This window comes from Semicossyphus pulcher, unplaced genomic scaffold (genome assembly GCF_022749685.1).
Source record: "Semicossyphus pulcher isolate SPU_LCO1_2020_fin unplaced genomic scaffold, fSemPul1.0.p SCAF_23, whole genome shotgun sequence".
In the NCBI taxonomy this organism is placed as follows: Eukaryota; Metazoa; Chordata; class Actinopteri; order Labriformes; family Labridae; genus Semicossyphus; species Semicossyphus pulcher.
The window spans coordinates 3,205,768-3,225,722 of NW_027211697.1; the positions used below are offsets into that span (position 1 = coordinate 3,205,768).

The 19,955-nt window shown below is 41.5% G+C and overlaps 1 protein-coding gene across 3 annotated transcripts in view; it reads left to right on the forward strand.

The window, feature by feature from the left end:
- The first annotated feature begins 1,509 nt into the window (after positions 1 to 1,509).
- The window catches only part of LOC138602993 (thyroid hormone receptor alpha), a 33,275-nt gene continuing 14,829 nt past the window's right edge, over positions 1,510 to 19,955 (forward strand). For 2 of the 3 annotated variants that reach the window (XM_069674637.1, XM_069674638.1), the window contains exon 1: positions 1,510 to 1,583. In XM_069674637.1, coding sequence (XP_069530738.1) covers positions 1,528 to 1,583 — 56 coding nt within the window. In that variant the 5' untranslated portion in view covers positions 1,510 to 1,527. Of the gene's footprint in view, positions 1,584 to 16,642; positions 16,675 to 19,955 lie in introns of those variants that run through there. The other variant, XM_069674639.1, reaches the window with a different exon arrangement.

Genomic DNA, 19,955 nt, shown 5'->3' on the forward strand with positions numbered 1-19,955 from the left:
TGAGCCCCAACAATCATCATCAAACCATCATCAAATTCATCTTGATCTTCCCAATTTAACCAGACGTCCAGACTGTTTGCCTTCATCTGAGCATCAAATTTGTTTGTTTTTCTTTGGATTTTCACTTATTTTTGAGGTTGTATCTGAAGTCATCGATCTTTTCTTTCTTTGTTCAGCCATAGTAGATTACTGTTTACTCGCAACACTTGCAGACCGGAAAAGTAGCCGCTTAGCTCCACCTACCCTCTCTGGCAGACCAACCACTGCTGGGTGATGGAAACCGCGTCACTAACTGGGCGCCACTTGTGATTTTTTCCACGAATGTCGCCACAGACACGCAGTTTATAATAGTACTATATGCTGCGAAGGCTTTCATCAGTAGGCCATAGGCTCAATCACCATTGTGTTACCTCATTCGGCTATAGACAGTGACTGAACAGACATTATTTATATGAAAATCTTCCAGATTATTACTTTAATGAGGTGCTCCGAGGCAGGCTTAAGAGACAAACTATAGCCAGGAGGCTAGCGCTACGGCTAATCTGACTGGAGGTAGCTAGTGCCAGTGAAGGCACTTCACTACCACGTCTTCTTCTATGAAGGGAAATGAGGTGGATCATTTCAATACGAGCAGAGACTTTAATAATTGTACCCTTGCTCTAGAATTTTGACCTGGTGTCTCTTATGTGAATAATATTGGTGCCATTGCCTATGTAGCCCCTTTAACTTAGCAAGGCCCTCTCAGTTCATATATATGCGTTTATACAGGAGAGATAATGTCGACATAGTACGCACATTCACTGATATAAGTTCATCAGGTCAGTTGAGGGCCCATTCACTGGAGCTTTTCTGGGGCCCAGCCGTTTCTGTGGGCGGGCCTGGGTCAACCAAACAACATTTGAATATGTCACCGAGGGCAGAATGCAGTTTCTTCACTATTTTTAATCATTTCAAGAACAATTTATCAATGTAGGAAAGGTGTTAAAGAAAGTTCATGTTAGTTGCAGCCTTTTTTTAATCTGACAGCATGTATAATTTCAGTCTTCAAAAGATTAAAATACATAAAATGATCCCTTTTGATTACACAACTTGATGAACATTTAGTGTTAAACTGCACATAAAAACATCCTGAAACACAAAATCTTAATTTTAAATTAGAAAAAACAGACATATTTTCTCTGTTGCATTTTAACATGAAGGGTATAATTCCATATTTATATGACGAGCAGAAAACTGCATCTGTTACGTTATATAATCGTGTGTATTTAAAGTGTAATGTAACATTTTACTCTACGAATATTAATGTGCTTCCGTCTCTGTTTCTTACTGGGTCTTCTCTCTCTGCCCCCTCCAGCTTTCTTCTGCTTCCACTGATGTCCCGCCCACCGTGCTCTTCCCAACCAATCTCCGCCCAGATCCTCAGATGGCTGTCTATTGAAGGGGCCGCCGGCGAATGCTGAGCAGGCTGGAAAGGTCGAGGGCCGCCTCGTTGTCCTGTGATTGGCTGCTGGACAGAACTGAGGCACCATGGAGCCAATGTCCAACAAGCAGGATAGCAACTCATCAGAGGGAGATGAGAAAGGGTGAGAAAGGGAGGGTGTGTGTTGAACGGAATGTGATGGATTGTACATCTGCATGTGTGTGTGTGTGTGTGTGTGTCCATCTTTGATGTAAACATGAAAGGAAAGCTGAGCTTAACGGTGGATTTGACAGGAGAGATAATGGCTGCAGGCGTAGACAGGTGGATTGATGGATGCATGAAAGTCGATGCAGAGGTGCATCAACACAACCCCAAACCATCCGACTCCTCACAAACACAAGCAAACCGCATCTTTCAACCTAATACTCATTTTTATATAATGGAGAGGAGAGATTCGTGCAATGATGACAGATCATTTGTCGGTGGATTGATGCTGTAATGACAGGCAGAAAAGAACATGAGCAGATGATGAATAAGAGAGAAAGAACAGGGTGTTATCTGTCTAAATGGAGGGATGGATGGGGAGAGGGATACAGAGCATCTAGAGTATTTTTGGAAACTGTAAAAGTATAGGCAGATCAATCCGTCAAACTGCCATCTGTGTTCTCTTGGTTTCCCCTGCACGTGCAGTCACACACAAACACACACACACACACACATGCTGCTCTGCTGTCACTGTTCAGTTCTGAGCGGATGAAGAAGTGACAGAAGTTGACACACACATAAAGAGATTGTTTAAATTATGTACATGACATCAATTACTTATAATACAATGTTAATTCATGATTGTTTTTTTTCATTATAATTTCTTTTTAATACATATTTCAATTTATTTCAATATAATTAGATTTTTTTATTCACAAAGAGCCACTTTTTTTTCCTAGGGCTGCTCCCTCAAAGTTCATTATTAGAACAATCAGTCGAGACGACCCAGTCGACTCGCATTAAATCAGCTGATTCCCTTGCCTTTAGTGTTTTTGTATGTGTCGTTGCACTCAGAGAAATGCATGAGAAACAGCTTGGCAGGCTGCACATTTCACAAAACGAGTCTCAAAGTATATCACTTCTCAGCCCATATCGATAACGAGGTTTTTACCAAAAGCTAAATAATTTGAGTAAAACCACTGTTGTCCTTCTTTCCGGCTGACAGCAAGCACTTTTAAAAACCTCTGATAAATATGCATCTTGCATACATGTAAAACTTCAGACTCAAGTAGGCTGATGAAGTTTTGTTCTGCCCTGAACTGATTGTTTTTTTTAATTTAAATTTAATTTAATCAGGAAAGGCCTCAATGAGATTAAAAATCGAATGTCCTGGCCAAGACAGCTGCAGCACATTTGAACAAAGCACATAACAATTACAAACACTAGTCAACATATCCTCGGTCACATAGCGGGAAGTCATTAATCAAAGCATCTACAATCTGACGTATCTTCCTCCACTGCCTTCAAGCTACTTTTAAAAAGATTCAAAGAGATCAGCTCCCTCAGACCCAAATCCGCCTGCAGCAGATTCCAAGCCTCAGGAGCAGCGTACCTGAAACCCCTTTTCCCATTTCAAGACGCACTTATAGTAATACTCAGTCTTGCGAATGGGTCACAGAGCACAGACTGTAGTTTCCAGCATTTTTCAGATGAATAAAATTACATAATTAAGAGGGAAGGAAGTTAAGAATTGCTTTATAAATAAGGACATGCAAGTGATTTAGTCTCCATTTGGACAATGGAGGCCAACCAACTCGAGCATACACAGAGCAATGATGAGTTCAGGCCTTAAGATTTGTAATGAACCTCAATGCTCTATGGTATACAGTATGCAGAAAACGAAGGCATTGAGGAAATGCATTGAAATATATAATATATGATTTATTTCTGAAATAAAAGCTTAGCCCCAGCTTCAACTACTTTACAAGTAAAAAAAAGAAACCAGAAGTGGAATCTTGAAATGAAAAACAACCAAATCTGATTTGAAAATATCAAGCATCAGGAGTGTGAGGAGTTTTCTGACGGTTATGAAACTGACTGAAATGACTTCTTATTACTCTATATGACCTACAAAAGCAAACCAGACCATTAGCGGCAAGATTAAGTATTTCTATATAGTTATTTTTAATTTTTAATGAAACTGCTGGCAGGGGGTAGGTGTCAGACGAAGTGATAAACTGCACGCTGCCTTTGTTTAAATTTTTTAAGGCTGAAATTTAAAGATACATATGACTGTTAAAGAAAGCATGATGAGATTTTTTGTCAAAAAACCACCACTTAAGCATGAACAGGACAAAATCAGCAAAGAGATAAGAGGAACGGCTTTGTCCACAGGGGGCGCCAAAATCAACACAAACTGAAAGTTCCTCACAGGAGCTTTAACAAAAATTTAAGATGATGTGTTTTGTTTTCGTTAACGAGACAAGACGGGACTAAAATGTTAGTGGGCTGTCGGACAGTCAAAATGCATATTTTCCCCCACTGTGAGTCTAGTCTGTCCGTCAAAATACAAGCAACGGTTTCCTGTAACTGGTGTGTGCAGATACCCCTGAATCCAACCCAGCCATACAGGTGATGATGTCCCAAAGCGGCAGCTTGACAACAAATGTCGATCTGTGGCTTTACATGTGTAATGTTATGGTTCCAGAGGTTTCCATATACACATATGTCCTCAGCTGAGGATCTGTGTGACCTGTGGAGAACATTGTCAGGAAATAATTAATGAAAGGACAGTGCTTTAGAGCTGATTTAACCTGTATTAGACTAATTGAATTAGTTTCAAGAGAGTTTTTTTTAAACTAAAACTATAAAGAGTGACTCAAATGTGACTAAAACTAATAAGCATTATCATCTAAAGACTAAGACTAAGTCTAAAATGGCTGCCAAAATTAACAGTGGCATCAAATAAGTAGCGGCTACAGATGTAAACAAACTAACACACAAACTACATCTCTCCATGTGGATGCATGCTACCAACCTACCTGGCAAACTAGCCAGGTATTTCAAATACAGATTCAAATTGCAGTGTTGTTGACTTTGCTTATATTGATAAGATTGAGAAAATAAGTTGGAAAATGTTGTTTCAAAGATTATTTTGTGTCTGTTTAGAAAGCCAATTCGATTTTAAGGTTTCTCTACATACAGTATGTTTTCCAGCTTGACCTCAGTTTTGCCGGAGAGTGTAGCTGCAGAACATACGTGAATATTATTTTTTTTCTTGAGCTGAATTTAATTTTCTCCCCTGCCTCAAAGTTTAAGGGTCACACTGGCATTCTATAAGTACTGGTGACCTTACAACCTCTCACCTTGCGTTACCATCAGGCCAATCTTTTGGCTTTTCGTTCAGACTTCCCCGCGGCAATCCCTGCGTAGGTAGGTTGAATTGAAGCCAGCACAGTGTTACAGGAGCGCCTACCTGGGGAGGTAATTAAGCTTTGGCAGGGGCCTCTCTGGTTTGGGTGAGTGCCAACTGCATGTGCGTGTATCCTCATGTGGGCGGGTCGGTTATTAATATTAAACATAAATGTGGATGTGTGCATGAAGGTGTATCCATCTGCCAACAGAGATATGTGTGTGTGTGTATGCACATGCAACGTACAGCCGTGTGTGTGTGTGTGTGTGTGTGTGGATTAGTGGAGTGGAGAGAGCGGGATTAGGAGCAGTGAGGGCAGCTGGAGCCACAGAAAGCAGAGGACAGCTCAGGACGCGGCAATATGTGACAACAACAGGGGATTGTCGCTTTGTGTTTGTGCGCATGTGCGTGTGTGTGTGTTTCTCACTGTGTCATTGAGCATGCACGTGTTCTTGTGAGCGATGCCTCATGCCCTGACCCCTCCCCTTTGTAATGTCTGAGTCATGGTGCACTCTCACACACACACACACACTCTTCACATAGCCTGGAGTAGATGACACTGAAATAGAATTTAAATTTGGTGTATGTGTGTGTTGTGTAGGTGTGTGTCAGAATTACCTGCAGAGTGATTGGCTTTCAGTATTTCAAGTCAATCAAGAGTTTTGTACTAAAATAATCAAACATGTTTCCAAAAGAGTTCAAACTCCGAGAAATCTGTCATTTTATTCCAGGTAAAATTGGTTTGAATTGGTCACCACAAGTGTCGTCACATTACTTTACCTCCTGAAGTTGCCAACACTTCAAAGGAAACACCAGACTATAAGACAGCCTAGATAAAAAGCTGCCAGATTACACCGGACCATTGCTCCAACACTTCTTATTAGAAGAGTTAATAAATAGTATAAGAGAAAAAAATGCTGGTCATTCAAGTTTTAATGTCCTTAAAGCTGGATTTATTGTTAAGTATAACAGAGTATCATCTGCATAACATTGAACATGTATGGAATATTCCCTGATATTATCACCTAGAGGAAGCATATGCACCGATCAGCCATAGCATTATGACCACCTGCCTAGTACTGTGTAGGTCCCCCTTAAGCTGCAAAAACAGCCCTGACCAGTTGAGGCATGGACTCCACTAGACCTCTGAAGGTGTGATGAGGTATCTGGCACCAAGACGTTAGCAGCAGATCCTTTAAGTCCTGTACGTTTCGAGGTGGGGCATCCAGGGATAGGACTTGTTTGTCCAGCACATCCAACAGATGCTCAATTGGATTGAGATGTGGGGAATCTTGAGGCCAAGTCAACGCCTTGGACTCGTTGTCGTGTTCCTCAAACCATTCCTGAACCATTTCTGCAGTGTGGCAGGGCGCATTATCCAGCTGAAAGAGGCCACTGCCATTCGGAAACATCTTTTCCATGTAGGGGTGTACTTGGTTTGCAACAATGTTTAGGTCGGTGGTATGTGTCGAAGTAACATCCACATGAATGGCAGGACCCAAGGTTTCCCAGCAGAACATTGCCCAAAGCATCACACTGCTTTTGCTGGCTCGCCTTCTTCCCATAGTGCATCCTGGTGCACACACACCCGCCCATCCACATGATGTAAAAGAAAACATGATTGATTAGACCAGGACACCTTCTGCCATCACTCCGTGGTCCAGTTCAGATGCTCACGTTGCCCATTGTAGGCGGTTTCGACAGTGGACAGGGGTCAGCATGGGCACCTTGACCGAGCTGTGGCTACGCAGCCCCATACGCAACAAACTGTGATGCACTGTGTTCTGACACCTTTATATCAGAACCAGCATTAACTTTTTCAACAATTTGAGCTACAGTACTTCTTCTGTTGGATCATACCAAGCGGGCCAGCTTTTGACCCTGTGACCCTCTCGCCGGTTTACCGGTTTTCCTTCCTTGGACAACTTTTTGTAGGTACTGACCACTGCAGACTAGGAACACCCCACAAGAGCTACCCATCATAACTTGGCCCTTGTCAAAGTCGCTCACATCCTTACATTTGCCCATTTTTCCTGCTTCCAACATATCAACATCAAGGACAAAAGGTTCACTTTTCACTCACTGTTACGAGATAATCAATGTTATTCACTTCACCTGTCAGTGGTCATAATGTGTATAAGGTAAATAGAATCAGTCCGAGCACTAAACCTTCTAAGAACGTTGAACGCATAGAGGATTATCATTAACGTATACAAACTGAGATTGATCTGATGATTGGATTTAAACCAACTTAACGCTGTTCTTTAAATGCCAAGTAAGAGTTCCAGTCTCAAACAGTATGTGATGATCGACTGTGTCAAATGCCACCTTAACAGATCTAACAGGACAAGTATAGGAAGTAGTCCTATGTCCAAAGCAATAAGGTGATCTTTGAACTTTGACCTGTACTGTCTCGGTGCTCTCTCAATCCTGAAGAAAACCTCAGAAAACTGTTGTTATAAAGTCAGTCACATAATTCATTGTCAACGGCTCTCTCGAGGATCTTTGAGAGAAAGAAAAGGTCTGCGATAGGTCAATAAGTGGCTAATGCACCTGAATCAAGAGTGGGCTTTTAAGAAGAGGTTTAATTACAGCCAATTTCACTGCCATTTGCCAAGGTTAAGGGTGTGGTTAAAACAGTGAGTGGGTTTACATAAACTCTGAGAGAATCCAATTAAGGCCAATAACAAGATAATTGGGATGCTCAGGCTACCATTATTGACGTCCGCATGAATATTAAAGGCACCTTGCATAATAACTGTATCAGTGCCAAAGACTTAGCCTGATAAAAGCTCTGAGAATTAACAAAGAAATTTAGAGTATTAGCCAGGACGTTGGTACACTATAATTATTATAATTAGCTGTAAAGTTTTCAAGGCTGGGTTTCAAGGCTTTTAAATGTTAAGATATAAGGCTGATTATTTGGCTAAAGTTGGCTACAGGAGGCTAAATTTAAAGGTTGGGGAGTTGACACAGTCTACTGTATATTGGATTTTGGGTGGGTAGCTGTTCTAATGGTAGCGAAAGGAGGCGTGTTGGACGGCAGATCTGCCCTCTGGTCGTCTCCAAAGTGGGACGTGGAAGTGCTGTCTCTCTTAATCAGACCAAGTCATCCTCATACTGTCTGAACTAGGGATGGGCATTTCCAGTAATATCAATATTCGAGTACTCTAATTACCTTATGAATGAGTAATTGCAAATTTTTATATTTTTTTTTTACTGTTAAAAAAAGAGCAGGCTAATCTTCTCCGCTCTGGTATCATCACAACGATGTGTGCTAACAGGGCTAGCAAATGATGTGATGCGAGACTGTCTGTCTCCGCTGGCTTCTCCTTGTGCTTTAAGAGCATGTGGTTAAGCATCGAACTAGTATTTCCATGATATACAAGTACCCGAGTATTCGTCCCCATCCCTAGTCCGAACTATATTAATTGGATTAAATTGGATCACGAAAGGAGGCAGAGGAGTATCTAAACATCTGACACAGCAAGCAAGAGATAGCAGGGAACGGGAGGACGCTAACTACTAAGCTAAAGTAGCAGGTGACTGGGATTAGCATTAAAAGTCACTTAAAGGAGAGAGCTTAATTAATTAATGAGATGTCAAAGTGCTATCAACAATGACACTCCAGCGACAGTAAATGAGGCAATATGCTTAATGTATTACGTCAGAACAGCAAATTCTGGTGTTAATTACATCCTAATTCTATGTTTATGGTATTATTTAAACTTGTTCATTGCTTAAACAATATGCACAAGTCTTACTTGGACATTGTTACTACTGACATTGACATTACATGTAGTGCTTTCTGCTCTTAAAAATGTCGAGTCCATGACATCCATCATCTATACTGCTTATCCTGTTCAGGGTCATGGGGGGGCTGTAGCTGATCCCAACATTCAGTGGGCGAGAGATCACCAGTCAATCACAGGGCTGACACATAGAGACAGACAACCTTTCACACTCACATTCACATCTAAAGGCAATTTAGAGCCATCAATTAACCCAGCGAGCATGTCTTTGGACTGTGGGAGTAAGGCGTGGTACCCAGAGGGACCCACGCATGCATGGGGAGAACATGCAGACTTCACACAGAAAGGCCCACTACGCCCGAACCAAGATTCAAACTAAGAACCTTCTAGCTGTGAGACGACAGCAGGAACTACTGCACCACTGTGCAGCCCAAAACGTCTGTAAAGATGCAACATTACCAGAGATACACAAAATGACTTAAAAGAAACAAATATCCCATATCCACAGAAAACAACAACAAAGACACATAAAACAACTACAAAACACAATTAATAACCACAAAGACACAGAAAACAACTATAAAGACATTATAAACAACAACAAAGACACACAAAACAACCACAAAGATACAAAAACAACCACAAAGACACTGCACAAAACGTATATAAAGATACTAAAACAACAACCGTGCTGCCCGTCCACGTCACCTTTTTTCAGACTCACAGTTGGAGCACTTCTAAAGCTTGTTTGTGCTTGAAACAGTCGAATCATCAAAAGATGATCAAGTGCATTAGAAAATATCTGGGGTCCGTTTCACAAAGCAGGTTTATTGAAAACTCTGAGTCTGTTAACCCTGAAATGAGGGAAACTCTGAGTTTTCCGTTTCACAAAGGGAGGTAACTCAAACCAGAGAAAGAGGGGTAACTCTAGCCTGTTTCACAGAGAGAGGTAACTTAAGCTCTCGGTCAGTTACTGTAGTAACAGACTCTATGAACCTAACCTGGTCGTGAGCAGGTTTTCTTCAGGAAACTCAGAGTTTCGCTCTGTCTCCTCCCTCTAGAATATAAAACCCTCATTCGACTTCCTCATTCATTCAGCCCGTCTCACGCGTGTGTTTGAGCGGTTACCGAATTAAAAGAAGAAACGTTGCATCTCTGTGCTGCTCTGACCGCTTTGCAAAAGTCTTTTATATTTATGATAAAAAAAATCAAAAGACAAATCTGTGTCAAAGTCATCATTTTTAGATTTTCCACCACCACTGCCGAGAGCGCTCAAATAAGACGCCGTTAGTTATTGGATTTTTTTTTTTTTTAAACTAACACATTCAGTTTAATCAACATGAATTATAATGTATGTGAAGTCAGCATCATGTTAGGGATAAAGCTGATGCACATTAAAACAGCCACTGAATGATATTTAATCTGTTTAATATTGAAAATATGATTGAAGTGCTTCCATTTACGTTTTTCTCCCGCTGGATTGCTCCTAAATTAATATAAATTTTAGCTTCCGGTCGTGATTAAGTATTAAATAAATAGACCAGTTCAAACTTGCAAATTTACTCGAGCAGCAGTTTCTTCCCACGCCGCTTCTCTCTCTTTTGCAGCTGCAGCCGTGTTACTTTATTTTTCTAAAAACATGCTCGTATTCGCTGAACGTCCGCATGAGGATTTCGAGCTCCGCTGGTGTGACGTAGGAGGACCTCTTTTTGTGTACCGTTGCCATGGTGAATCGTGGTGTCGGGGCTCCATTAATGCTGGCTTTTTACAGTCAGCGTGCACGCACTTAACTCTGGGTGAACCTACTCAGAGTTGATTGAACTAACTCTGATCAGCTGTTCTGGAACCGAAAACTCAGAGTTTCCTATCTCAGAGTAGATCAACTCAGAGTCCAGGGTTAGACTCAGAGTTTGTTGAACCTTCTTTGTGAAACGGACCCCTGGTCCTTTGATAAAAGTTTGAAGGTACAAGCGTGTTTACATGAAAACACAGAGTGAAAAGTGTACTCAGACTCCCAAAGGGAGTTTCAACAAGAATCATGAACATGCAAAATGAACATATTCACTACATGCACAGCTAACCACATCCAAGAGATTACCCAAACAGAATATGCAGCTTAAATACATTTGCTTTCAATATATACTGCAGATTACAAATTGAATTGATTTCACTGATTCCTTTAAGAATAACTTATGGCAAAACTTAACGGAAATGTTCCCGTTCTGTATTTACTGCTAACAAATATGTGTATGTTTGTGTTCTGAGAATCTCATGACCAGCCGGGCTCTGTAGGTTAAATGAACACATAAGCTTTATCCCCCCACTAACCCTTTTGAAAAGGGCCATTCTTCCTTTCTTAGTGCGGCCCTGTCCTCAGGTGACCCCTCTGTAGTTTTACATTGGGTTTATTAGCCGGGGCAGCACAAGCAATCACAAACACTGCCTTAATTCACAACCTCTCTTGACCTATGAAGGGGTTTGACACGTGCATGTAACGGATTGATGGTTTTTTATACTTAAGCTGAGAACAAGTGTGTATTTAATGTTCCCTGATGTCTATCGAGGCATAGTGCAAGAATTTTTAATAATTTTCAGAGCAGACTTGTTATGTAACTCGGCTTCAGAATGCCACAAGTATTTTATGCAATAAGCTCTTTGAAAGAGCTTTGGTAAATATGTAATTTTAGAATGGAAATCTTTGAATAATCATAACCCTGCTTTCTCACTATTTAAAGTGAAACCAAAATATAAGTGGTGGTGTCCAGACAGATCAAGTCTTTACAAGTTACATAACTTGTATGACTAACAGAGGAGATTTGAAAGATGAACAACTATCCTGCCTGTGGATTAAGAACCTAAGGGCGAGTGACAAGATATTTGGTGGAGGCGTTCTGGTGTCCATTTGTAGCCCGAGTAATATTGACTTTATGTTTTGGCAGCTTGGTGGTATGCAGGAAACCAGTCTATTTGGAAAGTGAACGAGGCAGAATGCATTGGCTGAAATTGTCAGTGCTAAACCGAGGGCGAGGCAGCACGTAAAAAACTAGGTCTGTGTCATCACAAGCAAACGTTGGTTCACCGGACGGCAGTCAAACAGTCAGAGGTATCCAAATCAGCAGGCCAAAGGCAAAGTCCAAAAACATTAGAAAAAGGTCACATTAGAGATTCTGAGAACTTGGCAGAATGCTGGAACGCTGTCATGAGGGCACAAGACAAACTGGCACAGAAGCAGGAAAAACGGACTATATATTGTAGGGGAGTGGAGACGATTACACGCAGTTGAAACACAGCGCAGGGCAGGTAATCGCACAAGAGGACCGGAAGCTCATTGCCTGTGTAGTACTCCATGGATTAAACATTGTGGGCAGTTTAAAGTATCCAAATGAATGCAGGAGAACCTGAAATATCGTCTTTTTGGTTCTACGCATTCCTCTTTCTTGTCCGCTTCTGAGACTAATGTTTGCTATGGTAGGAGCAGCTTGTGTAGCCTCTAGCCCTAAGGAGTAACGAGGAGCGGGTACATCGGTCTTGTTAGCTCACTTCTTTTCAACTCAACACTCCCAGATTTATTTAAGCTTTGAACTTGGAGTCTTGAGAATCCAACCAAAGTGACTTATATCTTTTGGGACATTGTAACAAATAAAGTAGGACTCCATAGACCTGTGAACAGGTGGAGTTCCCCTTAAGAGCTTCTAGAACTGAACTGCTATCAACGATCTGAGCCATAAAAGTTAGGTCTGTGTTAAGATAATAAACTATGTTGCAATTTTTTTGCTACCTGGGGCAACTTGATTATGCAAACCTGTGCTCCACATTGGCTCTAGACTGTGGTAGATCCCAGGCATACTACTGATAATGTGTGCTGGCCTTAAAGCACCACTGTAAACTCCTCCCCGCATGTCAACAAATGACGCCCCAGCACCCTACAGCTAAGTCCAAGCTAACTCCTGGCCCCATGTCACAGTGTGACATAACACTGCCATGGCTCCAGGCAGGATCTCTCCTTAGTTAAATGCAATGCCAGGTTGTCATTTAATTTTAGTGTCGGAGTCAGTCACCTGAGAGCGTGTGTACTCTCTAACCAAATCAGCTTTAAAAAGTAGCTACACAAATCTTCATTTTTGTTCCCTCTTGCACTCATTGTCCTTGGAGTCACGCCCCCATTGCCTGCACTCTTGTCCCTCTCCCTCAGATTCTTCATTCACCAGCTGAACAACAATAGTGTGTCGGCCTGATGGGCAGACGTAAAGAGATCTGTCGCAGCGGTGCCAGACAGAAAGACTCTCCCTTAACATCAGTAAGACCTAGCAGGTGGCAGTGGATTACAGGCAGCATTCCTCCATTAACAAACTCAGAAAGAGAAAGTCAGTGCTTTTAAGTTGCTCAATGTGCAAACACAGAGAGCCTGTAATGAAATCCACACTCAGGAACTGTGATTAAACCCACACAGCCGTCAGTTTATTATGTCAGGTCAAGTTTAGCAAAGGCTAACAGTCTCAGGAAGTTCCACGGTGTTCCCTGAGCCATAAAGATCATCCTTACCGGCTGCATCACGACCTTTTATACATGTCCTTGTAAAGGAATTAGCCCTACACACCCTTTTCAGGTGCATTCTGGGAAGCTCTTGGTCCCATGATGGTAAACATGTTTCCTTCAGAAAAGTTCCTTTACTACAAATGTTAATACTGTTATCTTATCAACTCATGACCTACACTCTGCACAAGCTAATATTAGTTGTCCCCTTAGATAGGACCCAGTTATTCCCAATGTAGTTCTTTCAGATAAGGACATGATTGGCATTATTGCACCACTTCATCTTTAAGGACTTTGTATCCTGTACATTTCCTTGGATCACTCTGTTTGTACAGACGTCCCTGTACTCCCTCTTGCCATTTAAGCTAAACTAAATACACATGTTTATTCGATTAGTAATTTGCCTTCATGATTCAAGCTAATGCATTGTAATGAGGTTTGCATTTATTGCTTAATTTCATTCATAGTTAGTTGGAAGGGCTCCATTCTCTTGTATAGATTATGCGTCCTGGCTTGTCATGAAAGAATTGTGGTTTGTGTGTCCTCGGGTTTACAGTTGCAAATATGTTCAGAAAAATGTCAAAAAATGTTTACATCAATTAATGCAAATTAGGCTTTTATGTTACAATTACAATGTTACAATTTAATTTTGCAGACGCTTTTGTCCAAAGTGACATGCATCTGAGAGTTATTACAACACAAGCAACAAGCAAGACAGGAGGGAACAAAGTAAGTGCCAATGAGCAGCTTCAAGTGCGATCAGATACTGGTGCTGACGGGTGCAGTGCACGGTGCATTTTTTTTAATATAATAATCAGCAGCAGCATCAACAAGGTCAATAGAGTCATCATCATGAAAATCCTAATCAACATCATAACAAATAGCATCAATATTAATTGCAGAGGTGTTCATGATAGAGCTGGATCTTTAACTTCTTCCTAAAGGTGCAAAGTGATGTTAAGTAAGCTTATCACAGAGAGTCTGATCAATCTTAAAGTGTTCTCTATTTTATCACATTTTTGGAAGATGTCTACAACGGTATGTTTTTTTACAACATACCTGTCATAGAAAATATCACCGTTTCACTATACTATGGTATAACAATTATTTTTATCAATATGAGTTACAATGACCCTTAAAGTAAAGAAAACACAGTATTTTTTTTTACATTATTGCCACTGTTTCAAGTTAGGCAATTAACAGGAACAAAAGATAACAGTATCCTCCTGAGGTTGGGCTTCGTTTCACATACATATTAATATAAATGAAGCAGCCCCTTACAGGGGGAGAACGTATACTTACCAGCTATACATTGCTACAAATATATATACATACATACATATATGCACACATATGCACACCTACATACACATATACATGTAATTATACATGCGCATACACCTGCATAAACACACACACATAAATTGACATATACATACCTGCCTTTATAGATCTACATCAACTTTGCAGAACATTATGTCTTAATATGATAACATCAAATGTATTTTTAATAACACCAATACCGTAGAATAAGATTTTTTAATAGCACTATTATGTAAGCCTTCAATACAGTCAATAAGCAAAAGTACATGCTGTGATAACTGTCAATTTGGTACCCTCCAGCTCTAACCCCAGTTAGCCTATTGAGTTAGCTGCCGGCATGGCTTTGTGACTGACAGTGTCACTCTAATGGATTCACACTGTTTAATACTGAGATATGTCAATAACTATTGGATGGTCTTTCGAGACATTTTGTACAGAGATTCAGTTTAAATTGCACTGACTGTGGTGAGCTCTGACCTTTCCCCTTGTGCCGCCATGAGGCTTAAAGTTTTGGTTTTGAGTGAATGAATGACTTGCAAAATATTTGCTTGATTGTGGTTCAATTTGGTACGGCCATTGATGTCCCCTTCTGGGTGAATTCTAACCACTTAATTTTATTGTTGGGCCATGGTCAGGTCAAAAAACAAATTGGTGAAATATCTGGGTTTTCAACCAAATACATTCAAAACAGATGGCCTTCCCAGTAGCCTCAGTTGTGCTTTGTGTTTAGTGCTAATAAAGAAATGCTTGCTCTGTATCATGCTAATTGATGACATGCGCATAGCCAGATAAACATCCAGTCGAATCTTAGTCTTGTTAAAAACTTCCAAAATGTTTACTTGTTGTCTAGAAAACTAAAGGTCAGAGTTTTTTTCCACAGCACTAATCCACAACATTACAGTCAGGTCACAGTGGAAGTCTGCCAGGAGCTAAAGGGACATAAAATCTCTTTCAGGGATGCTTTTAATTTGAAACATTCACAAGAAGTGAATTTTTCAAGTCTTCAGCATAGAAGCGACTGGAAATAATTAATGAATGAAAACATTATTTGGCAATTTTATATGCAAAAATTATAACTTGAGCGTTCAGTCCAACCGTGCTTTATAAGCCTTATAAGCAACCAGTTTTGCTGTTTGTGCACTAAAGGTTCTACTGGAATGCTTTCTGAGAATGCACTTTTTATCTAAGATACAACCTACCAGTGATTATTCAGCCAGAATACCTAAGGTAATGTTGTACCCAGCTCTCACCGTGGCCTCAAAAATAAAGCGTATGATTAAAGTTGGAGCAAAAAGAAATCATAAAGTGGTTTAAGTCATTCGATGAGATAACAAGTATCTCTTTGTCCTCATGAGACTTCACTCGGCTGTACTGGGTAGACTACATCAGCCTGGTGTTATGTAATCAAGTTAGCATTAAAGCTTAAGTGAGTTTGGATTTAGAGGGGCAAAACGCTTTTCTTTTTTGTTAGTTTAATTTTGTGTTCTCCTGGGGGGGAATAGAAAGAGCAAAACAGAAAGAAAGAGGGCATGTCCGGAGATAGTGACAGGAGTGATAATGTAATAACACCAAAGGTGACAGATGGAGAGAGGGCGACAGGAGAAGAGGAACAAGACGAAGAGAACAAGTCGGGCGATTGGGATAAGAAACAGAGAGGGGTAGTTCAAGGTGGACCAGAACATAAAAATTTGTTTTGTGATGACAGAGCGCTTGTCACTGGGGGAGGATCCACACATGCAAACACAGACAGGGAGGAGGCGGCGTGGGGAGGCTGGATGAGAGCAAACGAAAGGGGAGGGAGAGAGAGAAGGAGGGGGGAGAGGGAAATAAACAGAGTAACAGTTCCTGCCAGCAGCAAGTCTGAGGCAGAGTGCCACTATCGCTCAGATACGCAGCAGCTGGAGGCTGTGCTCGACTCTACTGTACTTCTCTGCGATCGACTCGAGCCCTCGGGTCACTGGGGGGTTGTTCGCAGGGGATTTAAGGACCTCCTGTTCGAGGTTTTAAAGACTGGCGAGGGCTGCTGTTCGCCACACTCAGACTCGTGTGCTCTAACCACTTCTCCAACTCTTGTCAAACCAATTAACTGGAGCACAGCGGTCTGTTTTCAGCTGAATGGGACACGTGCACTGACTGTCCTCGACTGCTGGGAGGCTTTAACAGCAGAAGGAGCTGCTGGTTTATATTCTCTTCTGATATTCCTGCAATTCTGGCAACATGCATATATTACAGCCATACTGCATCAACAGGTTGGTGTGTTTATGTGACTATTTATTAGTGTTGGAATATGTGCCGCTGCTGATATCCATATCCTGTACAGCTTGTTAACAGCAGATAAAGAAAGAAGTGTCTGTGTGTTGAGGGAAGTTAAGAGGAGCATGTTTCTGTTTGCATGCTGCTGTTATTTACGTGGCTTCTTTGACAAATGTTGGTCTTGCATCCATAACAGCTGTCCACAAATTGGACCTCCAAATTATCATCATATTAAAATCAACATAAAACAAATACGAGTGTTTCATAGCTGGAAAAAATGTATTTTTCAGGCACAAGCATCTGATGAAATTGGTGCTACATGATCAGAGAAAAAAGGTTGGGGTGTTTCTTTTACCAAAGATAGAAGACCTGCAAATACTAGAATACACTGAGCCTGTTGGCTTCCATCGCCGCTCCCAGTCTGCTCCCATCGGATCGGCTGTTACATTGATGTGTTGGTAGCAAAACACTGTCGCTATTGCAACTACTTTATGATCTTGAAGTCTCACGCACTCCCCTCTCCATAAGTGTAACATTACGCATGCTTGGTGAAATTCTCTGCAACACAACGACTTCGCCTCGGTTTTCTATTGGTGCACATGTACAACAGCAGCAGCACCAGTGGTCCATGGCACGGGGCAGCAAGCAGTACTTACAGACTCTTGACTTTGGTGTCCTCTTCTGACTCCCTAAAACTGTGATCCAGCTTATATAAATAACCCTGAATCGGCGTATTTTGGTTGGGGTGTTGTACAATCTGTACTTCAAACAAAAGCCCCAGAGCGGACTTTGAGCAGACTTTGAGTTCGGGGCTCTGCGAGCAGGCAGCATGGAGGGGGATACATAGCTGGTTGAAAATCAACAACGTTTCCCTTTAACAACGAAGCTTTTGTTGATGGTCCCATCCCCCCCATTTCTTCTTCCAGCATACCCTTCAGCTGATGCCTTCAGACAGGAGCTATAGTCCGCAGCATTTATTGCGGCTGTCTGTAGAAACAAGTATACACAGAGTCTGGTGTTGAAGTCGCTATTTATTAGGTTTGATGCAATCTGCTTTATGGCAGTTGTCATTGCTCTTTGCCAAAATGTATTTTTTGTGCCACCACTGATGCGCCAAAGTAAATGCACAATAGGTTTGAAGTGTGAAAGGTGTTAAGTTCTGACAGTGGTGTCTTTTTTATGCTCTTGGAAACCAAAAATACGAGGACTAAAGTATTCGGAATACAAGTGGCAGTGTTTTCAACTAACTCATGAAGTTAGGTGACAAGGCATATTAAGTGTCTTTTGTCCTTTAACTTTGCAGTGCTTTAGCCATTTTTAACTCAACCGACAAACTCACTTGTGAACATTGCCATGACCACTTTGCAGCTAAAGAGCCAGATAGTTCCGGTAGGAGTTGGTGGAGACCAAAACTGAGTGAAAAAAAGAGATTTGAATCCTGGACTTGGGAAATAATGTTTCTCTATGTCTTCTTTCTATAGCATGTTCAAGTGTTATTAAGTGTTATCAGCTTGTTCTGCTGCCCCCTTTCGATCCAAAAAGAATGAATGCAGCTTTAATTTTCTCACCATGACCACTTCCCTCCATTATAGACTGTGGTCTGGAGGTGTTCTTTGTACTGGTCGATGTGCTGAGACCCTTTAAATCCGAGTAAAATCCATCATGTTGTGGAAACATAATGGACAAGAAACTGTGAAAAAACCCTATAAAAGTATGTTATTAAAGAGTTAAGTTGTTTTTTATAGATGCAGAACCCTTTCAGTTTAAGGTAACTGCCCAAAACAGTGATCAACAACCAGAGTCGACAGTTTCTCACCGCTTTACTGCCGGGCCATGTGCACAGCAATAAAATTAATAAGTTAGCTCGACCGTGAAGAGCAGCAAGAACAGAAAAAGAGACGTCAGAGGTTTTTTTTTTTGGTTTTTTTCGAAGAGGAAAGTAGATTTAACAGCCAGAGAAGGGATTGGAGGGAGGGAGAGATTGGAAGGAGGGTGCAGAGCCGTGTTACCTAACACAGCTGATGAAAGTTTAGGGTGCATAGGAGAGGAGGGCGATTTGATGGAGGAGAGGAAAAGACAGAAATGACCGGGAGGAAAGAAGAAGTCGAAGGAGAGTCAAGTGAGCAGACGGATAGCAATGCCCAGGAGAAGCCAAAGTGGGAGGCACAGTGGGGAGAGGGTGAATGGGAAGGGGAGGGGTGAGGGGTAAACAGTCAGACATGGGGATTGACAAAATAAAAGAGGGAGAGAGGATATAATCCAAATCTATTGCCAGGAGCAAATGCAGACTCCGTCCTAAGTGATGGAGGAAGAATCAAGAATAGGTGGGGAAGAGATGAGTGAAGGAATTATCTACATCCTTGTTTGTGTGTGTCCAAATATGTGCGTACATGTGTTAGCATGGCAATCATTAGTGTAGGTTAGATATGATGATGATCCAGAAGAGGATATTTCTTCTTCTTTCCTTTTTGTAATTGTAGCGAAGTTGGCCGCAGTTGAACTTTGGACTGAGACTGTCTGTAAGTGTGTCACATAATAGTCGGACTGATTTCGACACCCTTGGCTTAACAACGCGACTTAGCTTAAACCGTTCATAGTGTTTGCAGAGTACAAATCAATTAGCAGAAAACTTTGCTAATCACCCTTCATATAAAGACTGGTTGTGCTGTGAAACCAATCGCAATTCCCCCACTTGGACCTTCCCCTCAGTAGTTTACAATTCACTGGAACATCTAGTCGTCCTGTGGCGTAGGTGTTAAGGAACATGTGTTTGGACCGTCCAAACAAGCAACAGTGCAAAATCACTGATGGTGATTTGTGAGTGGTTGCACTCTTATTTCCATAGTGCATATATGACATTTGAAAGCCTCCTTGGTCACGTTTGCAGCCTTAAACCTGTTGAAGCTCTGTTATTGAGGGTCATTACCCAGGCAAAGTGGGGGCACCACCAAAGGAGGCCTCTGTAGCATTTTAGCTCCTCCTTGCAAACTGAATGTATCCGTGTTAGCCATGTCATGTTAGCCAGCTTTCTAGCGCTAGCCGACACTTTGGGGCAACTCCACTTCCCTCCCCAGGCTCTCTAGTTGTCCTCTGTTTCCTTCCAAACACAAGAACACACACTCCCAAGGGGGGCGGTCTGGGTAGCATGTGTGCATGTGAGGGTGAGAGCAACAGGACAGAGGCAGGGATTAAAAACCAAAAGGGAGTTTCATGTCGTACGGTGGCTTAAAAAAAGAATAAAACGGTCAATGTTTGCGATTTACTCATGACACATGAT